At 43.7% G+C, this 25,265-nt stretch overlaps 1 protein-coding gene across 1 annotated transcript in view; it reads right to left on the minus strand.

Moving 5' to 3' along the window:
• Positions 1-25,265, minus strand: part of PTPRQ (protein tyrosine phosphatase receptor type Q) — a 1,724,016-nt gene that overhangs the window by 816,737 nt on the left and 882,014 nt on the right. Inside the window, exon 35 of the mRNA XM_085652983.1 lies at positions 18,344-18,526. Coding sequence (XP_085509109.1) covers positions 18,344-18,526 — 183 coding nt within the window. The remainder of the gene's footprint in view (positions 1-18,343; positions 18,527-25,265) is intronic.

Below are 25,265 nucleotides of genomic sequence, written 5' to 3' on the forward strand. Positions count from 1 at the left end.
GGCTCGAGAATAGACACTGAATGCACCAGTGTTGGGACTGGGTGGCAAAGTGCAAAAACAGACCCTCCCGAGGTTTGGGTGCAGGCTGGGAGTCCGCATGTCGCGAACAGAAGGAAGGGACTGAAATACACCAGGCAAGTCTGTGAAAACAGTCAGGGAGCCGATAAGTTTGGCATTGTTCCTGATTTCTGGGAAAAAAGTATTCCGGGACCACACATGACATCTATTTAGGGGGAGCGCTCTCTTGCAGAGCTCCCAGAGAAAGACAGAATGCCTGCGACCCCCCGAAGAGTCCTCGCGGAGGAAGAGGGCTGCAGTGTTGATGCGAACTCATACACCCACTGGATTGGTGAATAAGCTAGCAGGTTACATCCCGCAGTTATCAAAGGTTTGGAAAAATGCTGCGTTGTTCATTGTTACGTGTAGAGGGAAGCATGTAATACGTTAAAGGGCATGGCGATACTGGGATGGAAACGAGCTTGTGATGATTCTAGACATCACTGTAAAGAGAGGAGACACAGAGAGCTGTGGATGCATTAGGGGCTTGGAGAAAAAGAGATGAGAAAAGAGGAGCTTTGAACGAACGAAGAGGAAAGGTAGGAAACTTGAGCTGTCGGACAATGAAACATTAAACATAGGCAGTATCTTAAAAGTAGATTTTGCCCTGACTGGAAGTCAAATAATATATTTAAGGTGAAGAGAATATAGACAACTTCATTTTGGACATTACAAAGCAATACAACTTGTATTGGCCCAAAAAGGGAGCTGGCATAGCCCAGCGTTCGTTTCAAATGAGAACCCACCACTCCCTATGCTGCTCTGTGGGTGTGTGGGCTACGAGCCTGCAGATCTAGGGAAGTCAAACAAACACTACCAAAGTCCACATGCTTGTGTTTACTGAGCAAATGAAGTATAAACACATTAAAGGCAGACAAATTTAAGAAACCAACGTCAATCTATATTGAGGGCTTAGTGTCAATATCAAATAAAGATTGGAACCTCAAGACACTTTATTATTATCCTACTTTAGATCCTAATACAAAGAAAGAAAAGAAATTCTATAATGACGGCTCCCCTGCCCCTGCCCCTGACCCTCATTTGATAAAAAAAAACAGAGGACTGTGTTGAAGGCATTGGTTTCCCATTGAATTTGATCCGTGTTACTCTGAAATGCCATGCCATACTGGATTGTGTGGGTGCCACAAGAAAGTGCACATGTTTTTCTTGACTATTCTTTGCCTCGGCTAGCCCAAGATGCATTTTTCAGATTTTTCCAATTGGTGCCATGGCAGGGAGCTGTGGGGACCACAGATGCAGCCTCCAATCTCTGATGGAGTGCTAGGTTTGCCTGCCCAGCTAATCCTGGTTCGGTTTGTATGCTATTTATTGCAATAAAGACCATGAAATCAGCGTTGGCAAGGGATAATGGGATATTTTGGCATGCAACCCCTGTGGGCCCACTCATAATGGCGTGCAGAGCATGGCCATTCACTGTGTGGTTTTATTTCAAAGCCACATAGTAAGTGGCCATGTTTCTGGCTCTCTGTTAGGTGGCACTCACCTTCCATTTACTCAAAGCATGACTGATGAGACTGTGTGCAAGGGTGGAAGGATGAGAGCTTCTGTACCAATGAAAGAGCTGTCCATGTCATTGTCTCTAGTCACTGGGCACATTTGCAGGCTCTGCTTCAGATAGTCCTTGCAAATTCTATTACCAGTCATCTGATCCCTTATCCAACTTTGAGAAGGTCCAGCCTGAACGGAGTAGCAGAGGTGAGCAGAGATGCAGATTAAATACATATTTATATACGCACAACAAATTAATTAATGAAGAGTATTTGCTAAATTCAGAGGCAGACTCAACGAGTATTAAGCTGAAGTATACAAGCGTCAATGGTGTCATTCCCAGCCTCAGAGCATGTAAATGATTACGCCACACAAGGAGCTTGGTATTACACGTCTCATTTCTCAGTGTGTAACCATTAGCTGAACATTCTACATCATGAATTCTATCAACCACATCCAAGTACTTGCGTCACTGTTTTATGAAGTCCGTCAGGAACCAAAAGGATCCCATAATCTCTAACTCACAAGACACTACATCTCACACTTTGTTAAATAAAAAGTACAAATAATACATATATACATCATAACACTTCAATAAGTCGTTTAGGTGCTAGAATCAATCGCCCAGATCTCATCATGTGAGGCTGCGGAGATACAGGAGAAGTGTCCATGACTGACACTGGTGACAGAGACACAGGTGCAGTCGGGCACTCAGGATTCTCAGGTAGAGAAGTCTCACTTCTGACATCTGAAGTTGGAGAATGTCGAGGCAGATGCTTGAAATGCGAAGAATTGAATGTAATGGACTTTCAAGGATGGTGAGCAGTCACCATGTGTCCTTTACTGGTCACAACCCTCAGAGGGTCAGCATCAAAATGAGCATCAGACTTTCATTTTTGTCTCTGTGTGACAAGTACTCGGTCTTCTTCTGTAAAGACAGTGTCCCTTGCACATTGGCATTTCTCTACATAGGTCTTCATTTTGTGTTTGACATATAAATCTGTTGAAGAAGTTACCATCATCAATCCATCTTGTAGTGGTCGATTATGGCAGGTTGGTTTTCATGGCTCTCCCAAACATCAGGGTTGCAGGACGTTTACCTGTAGTTGAATGGAGAGTTGACTAGTTGGCACAAAGAGCAGAATAAAGAGATGATTTTATTTTAAGCTTTTCCAGTGCAGCACACTGAACAGACTTTTTTTGGGTGCTCATAAAATGCCATTTGCTTGTGGCCAAAGAGGTTTGCTTTTCTGATGCTTAAATGAGTAAGAAAGTCATTGAAGTCTCAACCGTTTAAAGGGGGGCCAGTGTCATAATTTTGAATTGAAGGAACACCCCTGTTGCAAGAATACCATGTAGCCTCTCAATGACTTTTTCCTGAGTGATCGACGAGATGTCTTCTACCAAGGGAAAATGAGAATACTCACCAATGGCTACCATTAAATGATGTCCATTGTCAAGGAGCCCAAAGAACTCAACAGCGATTTTCTTTTTCTCCCACACCTATTTTGGAAGGTCAGACAGGTTCAATGGATGCTGGGTTGTTTTGGGAGATAAACTGGTGCACAAATGACAGGGCTTTAATTCCCTTTTAACTCCTTCATCAAGGTGAGGAAACCAAACTCGGCCTCTGAGACTTCGCGTAGTAGCGACAATTCCACAATATCCCCCATGTGCCACTTCAATGACTTACTGTCTCAGACTCTCCGGTATGACAATTCTCGAACTTCGTCAGACAATACCTTCTTGAGCAACAGAAAGTTCATCTTTCAGCTTTTTAAACTTCTAATATTCACAGTCATTTGTAAGAGATCGAGTGTGCTATTTCCAGATTAATGTGAAATCATGTATTTGAGTATTAGCATATTAATGTCTGTGCTAATGGCAGCAATAATTTGTTCCACTGATAGGTGTATTGGACTTTACAATGAAGTTAATGTAGGCTTTAGCAATTTTAGAAATGGTACTATGATATTGTACAGGCACTCAGGAAAAGTAGTCAGCAGGAGTTTGATCTTTCCCTGGTTGGTGCACAATAGTGGAAGTCATATTCCTGCAGTTGCACCCCCCACCTCTCAATGTGAGGGGGCATCTTGGCTTTAGGATTGTCAAAGATGGGAAGCAATGCTCGATGAAGATGTGTCAGAAGAATGAAATGCTTTCCATATAGAAACATGCAAAAATGTTCACAAGGCAAACACAAGGAGATGATGGACGAAGAGCTGAAACCTTTCAGACACTCACCCCCAGTCACAGATCTGGGTTGAATCAATCATCATTCTTTAGCTCACTTTGCCACCCCAGTTCAGACCCAGCTATATGCAAATCAGTCTTGACCCTGTGCATCATCGGAACAGTCCAGCCCAAACTGCCAAGCCAGGTCTTCCCTGTACTGGAAAAAAGCATACTGGGACTTGTTTTTGGGGTAACACCCCTCATCAGCCAGGCTAGCTTGAATCCAGTGGCAAAGTGAGCAAGGGAGCCACGTCTGGGCATACCCAGCCAGCTTAGGGTGAACAAATCAAACACAAGCAGATGATGGACAGAGCGCTGAAACTTTTCAGATACTCACCGAACTGCCAAGCCAGGTCTTCCCCGGACTGAAAACAAGCATCCTGGGACCGGTTACAGGTTAACACCCCTCATCAGCCAGGTTAGCTTGAATCCAGTGAAAAAAAAATGTTCACAAGCCCACACAACAGATAGGCTTTCTTTTTCAGGTTGTGACTAAGCCCATTCAGTTTGTGACATACTTATGCTAGCATAAGTGTCACGTTTAGGGGAAACATGATTGGGCGGTACACTCAAAGAGATCAGGCTGGACACCGTAACCTTCTCAAATGTTGACCATGACTTTCAAATGACATCGACGCAGCCCATGTATACACATTAGTCTGAGGCACTGGAGACAGCTTGTTGTACTTCTCCTCATGCATCATGTTTATCGACCCACCACTGTCTATGATAAAAGGTATGGAACAGCCATTCAACTTTTGCATGATTTTAGCACGATGTATAATTTAATTTCATGTCTTCACATGTTGATCTTTCTTCGACTCACATTTTTTATTGAATGCGGCCAATCCGACATGCCCACATTTTTCTTTAGTTAATATCGACATCACATGTTCATCTGCTTCGCTGTCACTTGACAATGACTTTGAAGAGCTGTGGACGATGATTTAGATCATGATCTACTTTGTTTAGTTTCCATTTGCCTCAATACGGAAATTTAGCCTTGTGAGCGTGAGAAGAACGTTGCTTCTGGAATGTCCGGCATCCATTTTGTTTTCTCGACGTGACACACAGCTTTTCCTTCACTTTGAAGAGAGTTGCAAAATGGTTCTCTGTCTCAGAACCCTTGCATACTTGGTCAATGGTGGGAAAAGTACCTTTATGTGGAAAAGAAAAAATAGTTTCTTTTTCTTTGGAGACATCACTTTGTAACTCTCGAACTACTGTCTCTGTTTACTTTTCATCTTCAGTGCTGACTCACTCTGGGCTCCTTCGGCCTCAATGTCAGTAACTTGTCGGTCTGCACGTTCTTTGGCTCTGACAGTCATGAGTACTTACTACAGATTGAGCGTTTCTCCCAGCATTTGTCATCTGAATGAATCAGAAAGGCAACCTCTGAGACGTATGTCTTCTTCATCATTGAATACATTCAACTTACAATGCTTGCTGAGCGTATCAAGTCTTTTGACAAACTCATGGATTGTTTTACAAGCTTCATGCCTTTCTTGGTTGGAAATGTATCTTTCGCAATCAACATTCGGCATTGGACTGAACCTGATATTTCATCAGCTTGTAGTATTTCACCTCCAAGATTCTTGAGATATTTGATGATCTTTTTGTTATCTGCTTCTTCCAATGTATCGATTAAGTCATCAAAAGCTGAGATCCAGGCAGTCCATCAGCACCAATATTCTGCTTTTTGGTAGCATCGAAGGGAAGTGGTGGTTTCAGGAAGATAGTGCCATCATAACCTGTGGAACTTCCTGCTTCGAGAGCGGAACTCACTCTGGCTATGTTGGCTGCCCACTTGGACCAGCAACTTCGTTAAGCGCTAGTCATGTGCTGACGTTTGTGTCTTTGCAGCCGATCTGATGCCGTGTGGCCATTGGAGTCTTCTAGCTTAATGACTATCTCTGAGTTGTGCGGAACACACTCAGCACCTTCTGTGGTGGTTGGTTAGAGGACCAACGGCTCTGTAAGCACAACCCCGTGCTTTCACTGGGGTCGCTTCGCCCGCTGCAAAGGTGGAATGACTCTCTTTACTCCGGTTCTGGTAAATGTAATTATACTCTCGGTATTTGACTATTTTTTCTTTTAGCATTTCTTCATCCCTGTTTGTTGCTGCTTTAAACCTTATCATTCTGGACGGCTTATGGCTTTGTGTTGCATTGTGGTGCAGTACCTTTTCCACAGCCTCACCAGCAGATTTCTCTGTAAGGCTTTCGTCTTCTTCAAAAGCTTTGTACTAGCTGGAGTAGCACTTTGACTCCACATACGCCAACCGTCGAGCTTCACTTTGACTGAGGCACGTGTGGGATGAACAAATAGTTTGTGGGACTATGGGAAACTCTTTGGAAGAGCACTGTTGGTTCTTTAGATTACATATCCCCTATCTTGATGCCAGTTGTAGCATCCTTCCCAGCCTTGGAGCATGTAAATGACTAAGCCACACATGGCGCTTGGTATTACATGTCTTTTTTTCTCAGCTTGTAACTGTTAACTAAACATTCTACATCATGAATTCTATCAACCACACCCAAGCACTTAGGACAGCTGTTTTACAGAGTCTGTCAGGAAGCAAAAGGGTCCCTTCATCCAAAACCCACAAGAAACTACAGTGCCCCTTTTCAGAATTGCCTCCTTAAAGTGTAACCAGTCCAGTCAGCTTGTTTCAACTGCTTCGATTTTTAGTAAGGCTTAATGAAGGCTTGTGTCTATTTCCTGGTCTGAGTGATGACGATACATGTATAATGATTATACAATAGTCAATGTCAACTGTTTCAAAGGCCATGCAGTGTTTGCTCTTGTTTTCTTTAAACAGTAAATAAAGTACATGCTTTCATAGCTTTGAAAACATATTTATCAGGCCACTGCATTCAATGTTTTTTTTCATAAAAGCATGTTTTCTAAACTGGAAAAACATTTAAAAAGCATGTCTGCAAGCTCTCAATATATTTAGCGATTTAAAAACTAGGGAGTATGGATTCTTGACTTTACCTGCTGATCCACTTCTAATGGTGATAATATTTGCTAGTTACAATTGTCCTGCTAATATTAGTTATTAGAGGGGTACCCCTTGAGAATATGCCTTTAAACACATTGTTTTTTTAGTCAAACTCTTTCTCACAATTTGCTGTAAAATGAAAGTTTTTGCAATGCTTTTGCTCAAAGATTTCTCAGGGGTTAAACTTGCCAAATGCATTTACACCCACCAGTTTCAAAAGCCACCAGCCACCACTGAAAGACAAGAGGGGGGAGGGGGAGGTTGGAGGAATGAGAAGGAGGGTCTGCAAGGGAGAGCAAGGAGTACGAAGGGGAAAGTAGGAGGGCAAGAAGGAGCATGTTGGATTTCTGAAGCAGGGATAGTGGAAATGAAGGGAACAAGCATTGCAAAGCCAACAGAGAGACTTCTTGCTGTAAAGCAGTTAATCGTGCAGTTCAATGTAAACACTCCATTGGATAAGAAAATATATACCCTAATAGCCAATAGCTTCAGATGATAGAGAAACACTCCTCTGAGGTGAGGCAAAATGTGATTGACAAAGTCTGCCAATGGCCGAAAAAGGTTGGTCAGTAAAGGTAATGTTTAAAGGGGTGAGCTCAAAGCCCTCTCTACATTTATTATGACTAGCATGTCTATGTGACAGTTGCACCATCAAAAAAGTAGTTAGAATGTTCTATGAACTTTTTAACCAATTTCGGAATACAGCTTCTCAGTTTTTTACTTCTAGAGAAAATTGATTTAGGGCCAAAAAGAAATGCGTATCCAGATGCTGATGTGGGATAATAGTTCACCAAAGTTCATAACTGCTTGGTGTTTGTGCTACTGACCTTTAAATGCTCACTCAAATTCACAACATAAACAGGCCTAGTCCCTCAAACAGCACAGAATATGGTCTATGAGGGCTTCGGCCATGTTAATAAATCTACAAGCCAACTGTGTTGGAGAAAAGAAAATCGCCACATGTCCAGATCACCTCCATGAGGGGTTGACAAATTACAGCCAGAAGCCCTTAGAGAAATCAACGTCAACTTGAGCAAGATTGACCATAATGTCCCCGGTTTCATCTACTACACTACTCTGATAAGAAAAACTCAAACTACACCAAAGTGATGGTAGGGGTCTAGACCTGTACCAAGGAGGGCATTGTCCCCAGTGGCATAGGCTGCAGAGAGATGTGCAATTTTTTAAAACATTCGATTTTTAAATTTAAATATTTTTTGTAAAACTTCATAATTTTTGCTAACTGAAAAGCCTGCACAGGTAAAAATAAAAAAGACACTTTGGCAGCCATTCATGTGAACAGATAACTATTCCAAGTACCAAAATGGGCGGACCATGGCGGGAAGTGGACTTGTGACAAGTGGCAGCCATTATCTGATCAGAAGACCCAATCCCACACCCACACCTCACCAGGACTAACTGCTATGGCCCCATCCCTTTCGCTGCTATGGCACTTACCAAAACACTCGCATAAAACATCCCTGATCTTCCACTGCTGACCTCACTGACATATTTTGCCTGGCGACCACATGAAATATTGCAGGCTTAGGCCTGCTGTAGGATGTTCCACCAATCGGGCATCCTGAAACAGGAATATATCCCTAAAACTGTGCTGCATGCTTTACCTTCACGTGGGTGGATTCAGGCAAAGTCAAAATGTGTGCCCACCTTCACCAAGGACAAAGATGTATGACATGTGGGGAATGTGATAAGTTCCCCAGTTCTGATTATGCTGCTCTGTAATCATTGGACTTCAAGTCAAATGTTCTGAAATTACCCTAGGAGTTTTTAGCATTATATTAGCCCGGGTGGCTGAAAATTCCATAGTTCTGCATCCAAGTGTAGTAGCATACATGTTATACATTCAGAATAAACTGGTGATAGAGACTGTGCAATGAACAGAGGTGCACGTTTTCTATCATATTTATTATTTTATGGGGTGTTAAGGTGTACTGCTGTGTAATGAAAGGCCATACTGTCAAAAGGAATTACTAGATATTGGTTTTCAAAAAGAAAAAAAGTGTATGAAAGAAGACAAGATGGCATTAGTAGTAGTAGTAGTAGGTATTTATTGAGCGCATATATCACCCTTAGGTCTCATAGCGCTTCGTCAAACACAGGAAACTAAGAAGGGGCAGGACCTTGGGTTAAAATAGCCATGTTTTAAGAACTTTATAGAATTTTTTGTGGTCAGTTTCCAGGTATAGCCGAAGCGGCAGTGAGTTCCAAAGCTCAGGTGCAGTTTTGGTAAAGGACCTGTCACCGTTTTTAACAGTGTGAACCTTGGGGATTGTTAAGAGATGTTTGTTGGACGAGCGGAGGGTTCGCATTGGCTGATGTTTGCTCAGTTTCTTTGCTAAATAGGCAGGCCCCTTATTGTTCAAGGTTTTGTGTACCAAGCAACATATTTAAAGGTGACCCTTCAGGCTGGGAGCCGATGGTGAGCGGGGGGTGGGGGGTGGGTTCAGGACCAATCTCGCCGCAGTGTTCTGCAGCACCTGAAGCTTAGACAGGAGTCTTTCATTTATTGATTCGAACAGTGCATTGCCATAGTCCAAACGATTGATGATTAGTCCCTGCACAAGGGGCATCCAGGAGCAGCAGAGGGGAATCCATTTAAAGATTTTCCTGAGGGAGCGCATTAAGCCATTGCGGGTGCGGACCACAGAGTTGATGTGGTCAGTCATGGAAAGTTTATTGTCCATAATGACTCCCAGATTTCAGACTGCTGTTTTGGGCGGTGGGCACGGCCTTAGGGAGGAAGGCCACCAGTCAGTGGTCCATATGTGTTGTGCATCTCCAAAGAGCGTGATTTCTGACTGGCTCGCGTTGAGCAGCAAGTAATTAGTTGACATCCATTCATTAACCGATGACATGCACAGTTTAAATCTAGGTTGTGTGTCAGTGGGATCTGGATCAAGAGTGATCAACAATTGCGTGTCATCGGCGTAGATAACTGTATCAAAGCCATAGGCTCTGATTATTTTGGCCAGAGGCAACACGTAAAGGTTAAAAAGTGTGGGACTCAAAATTGATCCCTGGGGAACTCCCTTGTCAATGGATTGGCTTTTGGAGCAGAAATCCCCTATTTGTACCTTAGTGGACTGTTCCATCAAGTAGCTCTTGAGCCATTGCAGAGCCGGGCCCTCAACACCAAACTCCCATAGAAGCTCCAAGAGGATGCCATGAGAGATGGTGTCGAAGGCAGCTGACAAGTCGAGCAGGATAAGGATGGCGGACTGTCTGGCATCAAGAGAGAGTCTGATGTTATCGATGATTTCAACCAGAGCCGTCTCGGTGCTATGATAAGACCAGAAGCCTGATTGAGATGAGTCTATGTATAGTTGGTTGTTAACTGCCACTTCCATTACTTTTCCAAACAGAGGTAGGAGAGGAATTGGTCTGTAATTGGCGTGTTGTTTGGGGTCAGCTGTTGGCTTTTTCAGAATAGGTCTGACAATAGCTTCCTTCCATTGGGCGGGTACAGTGGATTGTGAAAGTGAAAGATTCAAGATATAGGTTAGGTTGGAGGTGAGTGCTGGGCCAATTTAGGTTAGGATCTGGGTGGACGCAGGATCAGTTGGCGAGCCGGATTTCATCCTACTTAGTATGGCTGAAGTGTCTTCCTCTGTTAGTTTCCTAAATTCTTTAATAGAGTTGGTGTTCCGAGGGAGGGTTTCATCCGATCTATGCAGGGTATTTATAACTTGGGGGAAGAGTTTGTGGATATCATTTATCTTGTTTACAAAGAAAGCTGAGAGGGAATCCACCCACTCTTGCGAGGCAGTATATGTCGGTATGCCGGAGGGGGGGTTAGTGAATTCCTTCACGATCTTGTATCGTTACTTATGGGAATTGGAGGCTTGACTGATTCTGCCTCCTAGGTAGGATTTTTTGGCCATGGTTATGTTATCCATGTATCGGTGGGGTAGGGTTTTATACTCATGCCTATTCGTTGTGCTTTTAGTGAGTCTCCATTTGCGTTCTGCCTTCCTGATGGTGAGTTTAACGCTTTTTAAGTCCGGAGTGAACCACGGGAACAGTTTGTTCGGGCAATTAGTTTTCTTCTTTGGGGCAATTATATCTAAGGATGTGACAATTGCTGTCTCAAAATTTATAGCTGCCTTGTTAACATTAGTCATTTCAGAGGGGGGTAGGGGGACAAAGGTTGTAGAGAATGATTCAAGGTTTATCTTGTTCCATGACCTACTTAGCTTCTGTTCTTTCTTTGGACCTGGTTGGGTTACTAATTGGCCCATATGAAATCTTATTAAGTGGTGGTCGGACCATAGGTGAAAATAAAGTGTTTGCACTGGTAATATTCACACCACCGAATGTATTGCATCCTTTTTTAGAATCTTACCAGTGCAGATGAATGGACGAGTAGTGCCTTTTATAAACTGACACCACAGTAGCAGCCTACAGGAACTCTAATTCTAGAACTCAAACTAATTTCAAGGTGTTACCAATAGAAGGATGGACTCCTTTCAGTGGCGGCTCCTCCGCTTAGGCGAGCAATGTAAAAGGGAAAAAGAAAATTATAATAACTAATGTTATTATCATTTTCGTTCTCCTTCCTGCTTGGGTGCGGTGAGGGGTGGGTGAGGCTGGCCAGTGCAGGGGGCAAAAGAAAAATTGTTAAGCACATTCCCTAAGTGCGCATTACTGCTTGGTCAGTCCTCTTGGGCCGGCCAAAGTATCCTGCGCACTTTGCATCTTCCCCACCAGCCTGCATTGCACAGCCTAGCGAGGAACATGTAAAGCCTCCAAGCCCTTGTCTGAGCGCCGATCCACGGCGTTAGCAGCGTTGTGATTGGACAGGGGCTTCTGGGAGGCTGGGAACTTCCTGTTGGGCATGGAGGAGACGAAGCACAGGTGGCAGCACCCGGCGGCATTCAGGTAAGTCCCTTTAATTGTTTTTTATTCACTCCCTGCCCCACCACCCGTGCTTAATAGCGGCCACGACTGCTCCTCCTGCAGAAAAAAAGCCATAGTTCTTTGAGAATATGTTTAATTCATACCATATGTTTAAGTGTGTTCAGATGAGGGAGAAGTTGGAATGTCTGAGTGAGGGAAACATAGGGGAAGATTGTTAAGTGCACAGTGCACAACGGAGAATGATGCTGTCTTTTAAGTATGGACGACAATTAGTGCTAAGAGGTAAAATAAAACGTTCAACTGTCATATGAGACGTAGTTTAAAATCTTCACACACTGCACGTAGACACACCTTTACAATGAAATATAAACAAACACATACAAAACAATAGGGGAGATTATACTAGCAACAGAACCCGGGAGTGACTGAGCCAGGCTAATCACCATCAAGAGAGCATTATTAGAGGACTGGGTCAAGGGAGTTGGGAAATGGAAATATAATGCCGGATATGCATTCTGATGCAGTAAGCCTCGTAGCACTACTTATTTATTTATTTATTTATATTTGTAAAGCGCCAAATCACCAACGGTCTTTAAGCACTACATACCAGTAAACAAGGGATGCCATGATGCTTGCAGATAGAGCAAAACTAGGATTTGAACTTATCTAAATGCCTCAGCAAACAGGATAGTCTTAAGTTTTTTCCTAAATGGTAGGAGGGATGCCTCCCCGCGCAGACTCTCTGGTAGCTTAACCTGAGGAATCAAGACCAAGAAGGCACGTCACCCTAAGGTGGTGCTGTTAAAGCGTGGGCAGGCCAACAAGTGTGTGCCTGATGACCGAAGACAACACCAGGCACATAAGGCTTCAGACGATCTTTAATGTAGCTGGGCGCTGCTCCATACATAGTTTTGTGTGCAATACACAGGCCCTTAAATCTGATCCTCTGTCTGATAGGGAGCCAGTGTAGCTGCTGTAACAAGGGTGTAGCATATGTTCTACTCTTCAGTTTAAAGATCAGACGTGCTGCATCATTTAACACCACCTGGAGTTTCCCCAAAAGTTTATCGAGGAGTCCTATGTATACAGCATTGCCATAGTCCAGGCAGGATAGAACTAACGCTGACACCGCGGTACGCAAGGTAGCAGATGACAACAAGGGAACAAATTTCCGTAGTTGCCTCATCATTCCCACACAACTTCCCACTACCGCAGCAACCTGATTGTTCATTGCTAGTTTGGAGTCTAACCTGATACCCAGGCTCTTCACAGCTGGTGCCGGTGATGGAGTGGCCAAGCTCTTGTGGCCAAAAAAGACCAGACCAGGGATTAGCCCCAGTGGTGATAGTGAGAATCTCCGTTTTAGCAGGATTCACTTTGAGTGAATTCAAGGTCATCCAGTTCATAGTGAACCGAAGGATGTTCTGTAGCTTAAGCTGTGCCTGGGAGGAATTCTCAATATATAATTAATTGGGTGTCATTGGCATAATTAAATACCTGACACTCCAGCTTAGCCAGTGCATAAATCAAAGGCTGGAGCTAGATATTGTACTGGATGTACATTCCCCTATTTGGAATTTTTGGGACCGATCCTCCAGGAAGGAGATAATCCATTGGGGGACTGTCCCAGTAATTCCCAGCAGACGGACACGGGTCACCAATTGTGCATGGTTCCCCGTGTCAAATGCGGCTGAGAGGTCCAATAGGATCAATACTGAAGGAAGCTTCTTATCACCTGTTAACCTTAGTTCATCCAGCACGAGAGCATTACCAACTCAGTGCTATTGTGAGCTCTAAATCCCACTTGCTTAGCATGTAGTAGCTGATGCTCTTCCAAATAGGATGAAAGCACACTGAGCACATGTTGCTCAAGCACGTTAGCCAGGTATGGAAGTCTGAAGATAGGTCGAAAGTTCTTCAGATTCTTCGGATCTGCCCCTACTTTTTTTTAGCAGGGGAATTACCATGGCTTCCTTAAATTGGTGTGGGACCTTCCCTGTTGTCAGGGAGAGGTTCAGAAGGGAAGGTATCTCTGACCCTACTGCTGGAAGACCCCTGTTAAACACGATAGGAGGGCAGGGATCGACTGGTGACCCAGACTTTACTTTAGCCATGATATTGGCTAGCCTGCTCAAATCAAGTGCAGGGTAGACAGAGAGTCGGCCTCCTTGAAAGTCTGGTAGGTTAAACACCGGGAAGGGACATTGACTTGTATGGGTAGTGCCTATATCTCTAATAATGTCTCTGACCTTAGTTAAAAAGAAGTCCTGTATTTTGTCACAGTCCTCCTGATTACCAACTGACTTCAGTATCTTCTTCTTACTCAGCTCCATGAGAACATTAAACGTCTCCTTTTGAATATCAGTGGCTTCCCTGATCTTCAAATCATAGTACGCCGATTTTGTGGCCATCAATGAAGCTTTATAGAAGGCCAATTTTGCTTTATAATTTTCCCGTGCTGATGGTGAATATGATTTACGCCAATGCCTTTCGCACTGGCGGAGGGACTGTTTTTCACTTCTAAGTTCCTCAGAGTACCAAGGGGCACCCTTTGCTCTATCCCTTATTCTTTCCCGTCGGACAGGAGCCACCACGTCGATGGCTGTCTTTAGCCGGCGAGTCAGTTCTTCAAACACCAGATCCGGATCACCGGACTGTGTCTTGTGGTGGACTGTCTTATTTAGTGCTGCCCTCAAGCTACCATCCTCTATCTTAAGCCAGTTCCGTACCGACCGCCATACTGGAGAGGGATGAGCTGGTTGATAGAAAGACGGCAGGTCAAGGCTGATCAGATAATGATCTGACCAGCTACAAGGTCTACACTTGATTGACGGCTTAGATGAGGAGGAAGTCCAAAGAAGGTCTAAAATATGGCCCTTCTCGTGAGTGAGGGTGTCCACCATTTGTTTCAGCCCCATCATAGTCATATCATCCCCAAACCCTCGGGATGCACCATCTTTTGGTATTGAGTCCCAGTGGCGATTAAAACCCCTAGGACAAGGATCTGTTGATATTTTGTGCACAAGTCACTGATTATTTCCTGGAACAGATCGTTAAACAATGGGGTGGACCACGGAGGACGGTATAACACCACCACCACTATCAAGCAGGATGAGTTCAGTCCAAGCTTAATTCCTAGGACCTCCGCCCCATCAAGGCTCTCCTCTACTATCTTCTCCATGGTCAGCGCCCTCCGACAAAACACTGCGACCCCACCCCCTCTCTTGTTCCCCTGTCGGTTATAAGTCAGGACGTCATACTCCTGAGGGAGGGAGGCCACTATTTCAGGGCCAGAGGTATCGTCTAGCCACGTTTCCGTTAGGGCGAGGATGTCAGGGCTCTCCTCTTGGAGCAGCGTAAAGATCTCTACCATATGTTTTTGGAGGGACCGGGTGTTTAGCAGAGTTACCTTTAAACATCGGGGCTCACTCTGCCCCACAGCTATGCCCCTTTGGGCCTGCATGTCATCTGACTGAACTTCCCCATTAGTCACCAACAGATTGTCCAACGCGAGTTTCTCAATTAAGGGATCAGGGAGAACCAGCATGTGGGATCTGCTTTTTAATCGTAAAAAGGCTTCCATAGAGTAGGTCAGCAATGAGCCAGGCTTCCTGGCCCCTGGACCCGGTCGGGCGCAGACGGGCACAGACGGGCTTGCCTCAGGCGTGCATTCGGCGTGCCAGTGGCACACCCGCTGCATGCATCCGCGCAATGCCCCAGTTTTTATTCATGTGGCTCCCGGTCCCTAAAGCACGTCAGAGGGAAAGGGACGTCACTCAGGGCGCCGACCACGGAAGTAACTGTTATGTCTTAACATGCATTCCATTGTATTGATGATGCTTGGCTGCGTGGGCGTGAGGTTGTGGGATTCTCACTGAGAATGCCAGAGTGCTTGTTTATGAGTGTTGGGCGGTTCGTGCCTGGACTGCTTTGCTAGCAAGAAGGTGTAGTCCGGTGGGGCGCTTACACGGATACAACTTGACGAATAAAGAATACATATCTACCTTCGATATTGGACTCATTCTTCATAAGGCGATTATAAACACAAAAGTAACCACCAACCTTCTGGTTTAGCCTGCAGCCCTCCCACTCCCGGTAAGTGGAGATATTCCGATTCCGTTAATGCAGCTCAGCGCAACTTGACTTGGATGAGCAATAAAAAAAATGAGGCAACAAGCGGAGATTCGATTTAAAAAGCTCTATGTCTAATTAGATGCCAACAACACATCTATATCTGCCATATACGGCTTTAGAAATTTTCGTCTACGTAGTGTGCTTCCTCCTGTTGTTTTTTATTTTGGACCCCAGGATGTTGAGTTGTAGTCTAGATGGAGGCTTTCTAAACAGGCTCAGTCACATACACGTTGCTGAAATGTTCACACTTCCATGCTACTGCTAATTGCTGTCCCCACTAATGCGTGGCTCACTTGGCTGCTTTAGGTAACACTGGAAAATAATACAATATTATAATGTAGGCCAGTTTAAGGAAGCTACTAGAGCAGGCCACCCTGCATGTTGCACCAGGCCAGTATTGAAAGTGTGGAGCAGAATATATAGATCAACACTCAAAAGTAAATGCTATAATATTTGGAAAACTGTAAGTACCCTTAACAGGTGTGCGGTAGGACAGTTGTCTTAAAATGCATACATCAATCCTTCATTTGGATAACAGGAATGGTGCCAGCAGTCTACAACAAAACCCTATTGTAAAGGTAAATTGTCCTTAAAAGGTGAAATCTGCAATCCGATTCATGATATCTATTTAGGTAAGGCACTTAAGGGATGATGAATACGCTGTGCCTACACTAGCCTAAGTAAGTGAATGAGATTTAAAATGGTGGCTGGAGGACTCTCTTTGCATATGTTAAGAGCTGTGGCCAAGGCGCCGAGAGAAGAAGCGCTTCAAAGGAAGCCTGTTCACACACAGAAATGAATGAAGGCGCTGAAATGGCACATTGACTAGATAGCTGACATTGATCAGCTTCACTATCAATGCAATTCCAAAAAGGGATCTATCTCAGATGCCCTCTCTCCTTTGCTCAGTGCGGCACCCTTAGAAAATGTCAGCAGAATGTGCTACAAGTTTTCTTGAAGTTTACAGAGATGAAAAGATTAGAGATAGGTAGAAATTAGTGCACAAGAAAACTCCAGAGCCAGAAGGCTGTCCTCAGTCGTGCTGGATTTTTTACACGCAAAATAAAATGATTCAATTTTCGCGTGACTTGGAACACCCCCAAAACAGGAATATCACCACACCGTAGTAAAAGTGGGGGAGCGGATTGTCGGTCTTTCTCAGAATTAGATCATGACTAACTGCCAAAACTGAAACAAAACAAGGTTTGCATCACTGCACTGGTAAAGGTGGAGGACGGTAACCTCCCTGCCTGCAGCACTGGAGGATTTCTTGTCTGCCAGTCAGAAGAACTGCTCCTACCGCTGACTAAATCTCAGGGAACTGGGAAAAGCAGTTTTCTACCTTGAGTCACAGTGAAAGGAGGGCGCACCCTCCTGAGGAAAGTTGTTGCTGGGGGGAGAGTCTGAAATCCAGAAAAAAAAGAAGGTCCAGAAACCAGAGGAGGCTGCTGGCCTGTTCACAGTGTCCTAGTCAGCTTGTGTGGTTCTGTTCGGCATGTGGAGACTAGCACCAGCTCATAGCTCACTTCAAGAGGACCCGTACCTCTGAGACCCAATAGCATAGAGATTTACAAGCTAATAATGCTAGGATGCGCGCCTGCATGCCTGGAAAAATCAGCAACATCAGCCTGCCTCATCCAGGTAACTCACTTCTACCCAGTTTAACCTACCTCTGGAAAGTATTTTGGGATAATATACCAAAAGTGAATATTTTCGGTGTTTCCTGACCTCCTATGGGCACTAATCAAAAAATCTTGAATTGCGCATTTCAAATAGAGACTTTTGGTAAAAGATGTTCAATCCATTATCTGACTTTCATCATTTTTAATTTATTTTCCTTCTTGTTCTTTCATTTGGTGTGAAGCTTAAAGATTAAATTTTCTTACTATCGTGTAGTTTTGTTGTGCATAACATCGCATTCATTTTCTTTGCTGGTCAGCAAAGCCGGCAAAGATAAAACTAGTATTCCTTGATGAAACCAGTTAGCTCTGTGGAATTCTCAATGTGGGGCGTGCAGGAGTCCAGACACAGCTCACACTAAGGCTACAGCCTCATTGCTCTCTCCCACAGTCTGGCAGGGGAATTTTTAGAAGTATAATAACCTGCTGAGAACAACCGTGGGCATGATCAGAGATCTGTCTAGTGTCCACGCCACAGTGCAGTGTTGTATCTGTAGTGCTGTGGTTATTGCAGAGCTGAAAGTCACAGCAGAAGGAGTCTTATGTAAAGTGCATTCATTGCCCTTGTTTTCCATCTTCCTCAGACTGTGAAGTGAACAAGGGGAAAATGTGTGATTTACAGTGAATAAAAATACCATATGAAGTAGTAGGAGCTGTGTTGAAAAAAGTCCACATGTGCTCAATATATACTTTGAACTCTATTTCAGTGTTTGCAGTCCTAGCAAATGGCATTAGAAAGCAAGAAATAAAAAGATCGAATCGAGGGCTTTAGAAATAGGCAAGGTGAATACAAATAAACGTAGCTAATTATCGTTTAATAAACATCACACTTTTATTAGCCACTTACCAGTAATAGTTTGTGAAAGATTAGCTGTGTTTCGAACTGTTTTTTCTGTCCCATTTGCCATCTGAAGGTATATTGTGTACCATCGTATGATTCCATTAGGAATGGCGGGCGGCAGGAAGGACACCACCACTTCCGTGGATGACACGTTTCGGTAGGTTATGTTTTCTGGGGCACTGTCCGGAGCTGCAAGAAGACACCTCAGGTTACTAATACCATTTTCAGATTCACGTACCGCAATTCAGCTCCTGAAATTATCTAAGGTTTTATATATGATAAAAAACAAAGCAGAAATGTGTTTACAGTGAGCGGCTAAGATTTTTAAAACACAATACACAGTGAAACAACAAGCTGCAGTACCATGGCCGTGACTATAACTCACTTTCTAACTCGTGAGCTATTAAAATGACCTCTGCACAGCGGTATTTTGTTTTCCTGAACAGAGCAGATAATATGATTTTCCGAACATATTTGTTAAATCCCCAAAAATAGAGATTGTGACCCAAGAGATGTAATAGGATCCTTTGTGCAGCTGGAGGCATCCTTCAGCAAACTCTTATCTTTGTACAAACCTCATCATAATGTCTCCTGTTCATCCAGTTAATATTCAAAGTGTGCAATCTCAGCGAGTTACCTGCAACTAATACATCTGAAACTAATAGATTGAACATGCATAAATTGAGCAAACATGAGGAACCCTATAGATCCCCTTAATCAAGCCAGGTTACAATAGTGAGCAAAGGAGATGTTGCTTTGGACTGTATAAACTCTTTAGCAAATATTATGAACTGGTCTATTTCCAATTCAACATAATTAATAAACTACAGGCCTCTACTTTGGTCTCAACCACTCAAAGGAGAGGCAGAGGGTATAGAGAGAGAGTGGCACAAAGCGAGGAAGACAAAGCGAGCACTGCAACACGATGTTATGCGCATGATACTCACATATGTAGCATAAGCACCACTGAGAGTTATGAAATAGTATATAGGATAATATACCCCAGCTGAACACTATAGGAATATTGAAAGTCACAGAGGAGTACCGTGGCCAAATAGTGGAACAATGCTGCATTATAAGTTCAAAGTATTTCAAGTTGAGTTCCTATATGCTTTTCAATGTACAGTTAGGTGGTTCATTAATAATTCACCCATTAAGTATATATTTCCATTCTCCCACAGGTTTAAGTTGTCAGCAATGAGTAGTTCATTGTGTCTTGTTACCTTTCCATTCTGATCAATGTAGTGTTATGATTCAAGTTACAACAATTCTACAAACCCGAGAATATAAAGAAGAATGAACTATATGCAGTGCTCGTGCCTTTCACTGAGATACTGTTGAGAAACCTTAAAACGTTTGCTATAAGGCCTATCGTAGATAGCCTGGGAGGAGCGATTGCAGGATGTCCATGGGCTTCAAAGACAAAGTGGGCACAGCCTAGCAATTGGCTGTTCCAGCTCCCCCAGCCCAGTCAGTAACTTAATGTACGATATGAGGCAGCGGGAGTTGAAGTAGGCTGGCAAAAGCTTTTTGCATTGCCTGCCTACTTTGCCTCTTAGAGCTACTGCTACACAATAACAGGTGAGTGGACAGAAGGCGGTTGCCTCATCCGGTGGCATGAAGGGAAGGCTGTGCTTTGACATCACTACTCACTTGTAATAAATTATTACAAGTGAGTAGTAATAAATTATCCCTATTACAGGTGTGTTCCAATGTCAGATGGGAATGACAAACCAAATAACATAGTTTTAGGGAGATAATGAGCTTCAACTTATAGTTAGGATCACTGTTAAATGTGGGGTTGATGGCTGAAAGATAGCCCTTGATAGTGGCCAGAGCAGAGCCCTGCTGGGCTAAAGAAAGAAGGAACAAGAGAACTTCAGAAAGAGGGGCATCCATGGTTGAAGCCACATTAAGATTGATGATTGATCCCTCTTGCATTACCAAAAGAAAATAGTCTTATAAAGTAATACAGGGAGAGTATAAACTGTGATTATGGATGTCACAGATTACAGGGAGGACCTGGCTTGGGCTGGACTGTTCCCATGAGGCACAGGGTCAAGACTGATTTGAATATGGCTGGGTTCAAACTGGAATGGCATGGTGAGCAAAAATACGATGGATTTAGGCCCAGATCTCTGTACTGGGGTGAATGTATGACATTGTTCTGCATTCTGTCCATCAACTGTTGTTTTTACAGATTACTTTGTTATCCAAGAAGTGATGAAATGTGGTGGGCTAATCCCCCCCATGTACACAGCTGGTGACCAACATCTATTGAACAATTTATAATGGTAGGTAAAGTTATAATCCACTATCCTATCCACTAGCACTAATTAATATATGGGCATTCACGACTGGGGATAAACTGAATTCAATCTTCTTATGTTATCCAACTTCACCTTCTTCTTCCTGCAAACTTTGAAGCCTATCAGTCAGATGTTGTGTGTGAACGGAAACAGCTATTTAACAACTAATATCAACCACAATTAATGGGAAGCTGCACAAATTTCATCTTGGGGCATCTTTCTGCATGGACCTCTCTAGCATTTTTTTAAAACAAGATGGGTTTAATCCCTCTCTACAGCATTAATATTTTTTAACATATTAAAGAAAATATATTCAAGTACTCAAGCTGCTCATGACATCCGCCAAATTGCAACGGCAAAGAACATTTGCATGTTCAGTGGCAGTAGAACATTTTAACTCTAACAGTCACCTCCCACTTCCATTTCTTTAAATTGTTAACTTAGACACAGATAATGGTGGCCAGCAAAGCAAGTGGTAAACAAAACCTGATATATGAAATGCTTGAATTACTCTCAGTCATGCGTAATTACTCATGGCCACATCCCAGTCCATCGTGACTTTTCACACCATGCCACTTCATTGTGGACCCAGCCATATGCAAATCAGTATTGAGCCTGCTCCAATAGGAGTAGTTCAGCCTAAACTGCCATGTTTGGTCCTCCCTGAACCAGGCCACAAGCAAACCAAGGTTAGTTTTGTCCTGATTGTGGCCTATCAGTCATGTGCATCTTTGATCTAGTGACCCAGAGAGCATGATACCAGATTCTGGCCATACCCGTCACACTGAATTATACAAAAAGCGATAGATGGAATGTTGGAATTATTCTCCACCACTGGTAATTACTCAGGACAGCATCCCATTCCACTGTTATTTTGCACACCATGCCATGTCAGCTTGGAACTAGCCATATGCATAGCAGTCTTAACTCTGCTCCGATAGGAACAGTCCAACAGAACTACCTAGCCAGGTCCTCCCTGAACCGAAATGCAAAAACCAAAGACCAGTTTCACCCTGGTTGGGGCTTGTCCGTCGGGTGCAGCTTGTTTCCAGAGGCACAGTGAGCACTGAGTCCACATCTGGGCATACCAATCACACTTAGAGCGTCGCACTGAAGTATACAATAAGTGATGGATGGAATGCTTGACAGAATCTCAGATACTGGTAATTATTCAAGGCAGCATCCCAGTCCATTGTTATTTTGCACACCATGCCACCTTGTGTTGGAACCAGACATATGCAAATCAGTCTTGATCCTTCTCCAATAGGAACAGCACGATCCAACCTGTCAGGCTCTTCCTGAACGGGAACACAAGCAAAACAAGAATGGTTTCACCCTGATTGAGATTGACAGTTGGCTGCAGATTGGTTCCAGTGGCACAATGAGTACATGACCAATGTCTTCTGACTGAAGAGCTTCAACTAGGGTGAAACTGGTCTTGGATTGCTTTTGTTCTGGTTCAGAAAGAACATGGCTTGGCAGTTTGGGCAGGATTGTTCCTATTGGATCAGGACTACGGCTGATTTGCACATGGTTGGGTCTAATCTGAGGCAGCATGGTGAGCAAAAGACCAATGGGCTGGAATGCTATCCCAGTGGCAGTGGTTAGACTTATTGCAAGTGTTTCTCACTATTTGTATGTTTGATGCAACTCCTTAAGTGGCCATGGGTAATACCAGACATAGGTCCCTTGCTCACTGTGCCACTGAAAGCGAGCTGCATCCAGCTGATGAGTCCCAATCAGGGTGTAGCCGGTTTTGGGTTGCTTTTATTTGGGCTTGACTGTTCCTACTGAAAAGGGGAAAAAGACAGATTTTCATATTGCTGGGTCTACTCTGTGGTGACATGGTGGGAAAAAGAACAAGGGGTTGGACTGCTGCACGAGTAATTACCAGTGGCTGACATTAATTCAAGCATTCCACCCATCACGTCATTGTGTACTTCAGTGCAAAAACTTTAGTATGATGGGTATGCCCAGATGTGGGTACCGTGTCACTGAGACACTAGAATGAAGCTGCAGTGACTGATGAGCCCCAACCTGCCAGAAACTGGTCTTCAGTTGCTTGTGTTCCGGTTCAGCAAGTACATGGCCTGCAGTTCGGACTATATGGACCCTGAGCAGTTACCAGTGGCTGAGAATAATTCAAGCATTCCATCCTTCACTTTTATGCACACTTCAGCTAAGTAAGATAGTCAGGATCAAATGACCAGTTTGGGTGGTTCTCATTGAAGTGCACACATCTGAGAAAAGTTGGCTAAGTCATGATCTGAAAACACTTGCTGATCACCTACTTCTTTAAAAAATGCAGCCTTGACTCAGCAGACTGGAACAGATACTGTCCAGAGTGGGAATCCTATCGACCACCAAAATCTTGGCAAAAGATATCACTGGTTCGCATACAAAGAGGGCCTGGAGGAGATGGGCACACTCCCCATTAGACAACATCTAAACACAACATGCCCATGGGTCCAGACTGAGTGGCTGAGTAGAAGGTGGATTTAAGAAAACTAAGCTTAACGACGAGGGTATCCATTATCAGGACGGTTCCCCTCAAAAAGTGCAGTGCTAAAATAAAGTGATAGGGGGTTTAAAACTGCCTGCGCGGCTAGCTATCAGTAAACTTTATTAAGCTACCTAGGGCCATATGTAGGTAGCCTAACATTTACCACTTCATAAATACCGAATTTTACCGATTCGGTATTTATGAAGTGGTAAATGATATGTAGGTAATCCATTGGTAATATTTACCGATTCGGAATGGGTCGGTAATTTAGAATCGGTATTTACCGATTCGGTAATGATAACTGGCTTCCCATTGATTCCTATGGGCCAGGAGGCCCATAGGAATCAATGGGAAGCCAGTTACCATTACCGAATCGGTAAATAACGATTCGGTAATGGGGGGAGCACAAACAAGGGTGGCAGGGTGTCACAGTGACACCCTGTTGCACCCCTGATTCCTGCATGTGTGCACATGTGGCACACATACATGCCCTAAGGGCATGTATTTCTGCCACATTGCACACTTCAAAGTGCAAAAAAATGCTTTTTTCCAGCTATTCGTCATTTACCACCAACTTTTAGTTGGTGGCTAATAACGAATCCCCACAACAACCACACACTCCCCCTACATATCATTTCAGGATTTGGTATTTACCGAATCGGTAAAATTACCGAATCGGTAATTTTACCGATTCGGTAAATTACCGAATCCTGAAATGTGCCCCCTACATACCAAAAGCCTGAATACCGGTCGGTAACGGGATATTTACCGAAAATCGGCCGTTACCGACCGGTATTGGGCTTCCTACATATGGCCCCTAGTGACAGGATTAAAAAGCAATAAGCTGGGATATGCGGCTGACCACCATTAGAGACAGCCACATGTGCTAGATCAACATGTTTCAGCCATCAGGCTTTCATCAGGATCAGTTAGTGTACAGCTACTGCAAACTCATGTGAAGGTGCACAACAAAAGAATATATGTGAAGGTGCCACAGTATCTTGTACTGAGCCAGGTTGGCTGTGTGCAGTAGATCTCACTGATGGAACCAAACTGGTGTAAAATTGTTACCTCTTCTGTCTGGGGCTAATTTAGCCGTAGGTACACGTGCCAACCACTGTGGCTTGGAGATCGGGGTCTCCCGAGGCGTGTGTCCCAACCGACAGGTACCAACTGCCAGCACTGCACTTCTTTTCAACATTTATTCACACACCTAACTTAGATAGGGTTTTAGTACAACCCAGTTGGTCATTCAAAACATCCCTGAGCTCCTCCCTCGTAGAGAGAGGGTTGTAGCCCACGCGAGAACCAGGTTCTGACACGAGGAGGCACCCCTATGATGAAGGATGACACCGATGGTGTGTGTGGGTAACCGTCCTGATAAGGGATACCCCCGTCATTAAGCTTGGTTTTCTTAAATACACCTTCTACTCAGCCACTCAGTCTGGACCCGTGGGCTCGTTGTGTTTAAAAGATATCACTGCACAGCTTTAAGCAACATAAAAAACAACAGCATTCTAGACAATAAATAAAATTGAGTCCACTATGATGTTACTGCACTGGCACTGGTCAGTGTCAGGGATAATCTCCTTGACGAATACCCATTACAAACCCTCCCTACCTACTCAAAAACGTGAACATGCTATGATCTCTGCATATTCTTAGTGGAAACTGCAACAAAACCATAAGAAGGAGTGATTTGTGCTGATGACATCAGACACAGCACCCAAATAGGTGCAGTGAAGCCTCTTTATAGCTGGCTTTGTAAATTGGCATCTACACCATTCCAGTCTCCCATATACCAAATCCATTCACTCAAATAACCTCAGAATGCAAACATTGGGTGGGATGGAGAAATAATTAGTAGAAATACAGTGTGCTCTAAAATAATATGAAGATAAGTAATATTAATTTATAAAACAAAATTTGAAAAGAAAAGGAAAGTGAACCATGTAGCACATTTCTATTAAGGAACATAGTTTTCATTTTAAAGTGGAAAACAATTAGCAAGGAGTATAAGATAAAGGGAGAATGGGTTGGAAAAGGGTTAAGAGGAGAACTTCAGTTACTGAATAGTCAGCCGCAAAAAATGAGGAAAAAAAGGAATAGCTTGTCG

The sequence above is a fragment of the Triturus cristatus genome, chromosome 4_1 (genome assembly GCF_964204655.1).
Source record: "Triturus cristatus chromosome 4_1, aTriCri1.1, whole genome shotgun sequence".
NCBI lineage: Eukaryota > Metazoa > Chordata > Amphibia > Caudata > Salamandridae > Triturus > Triturus cristatus.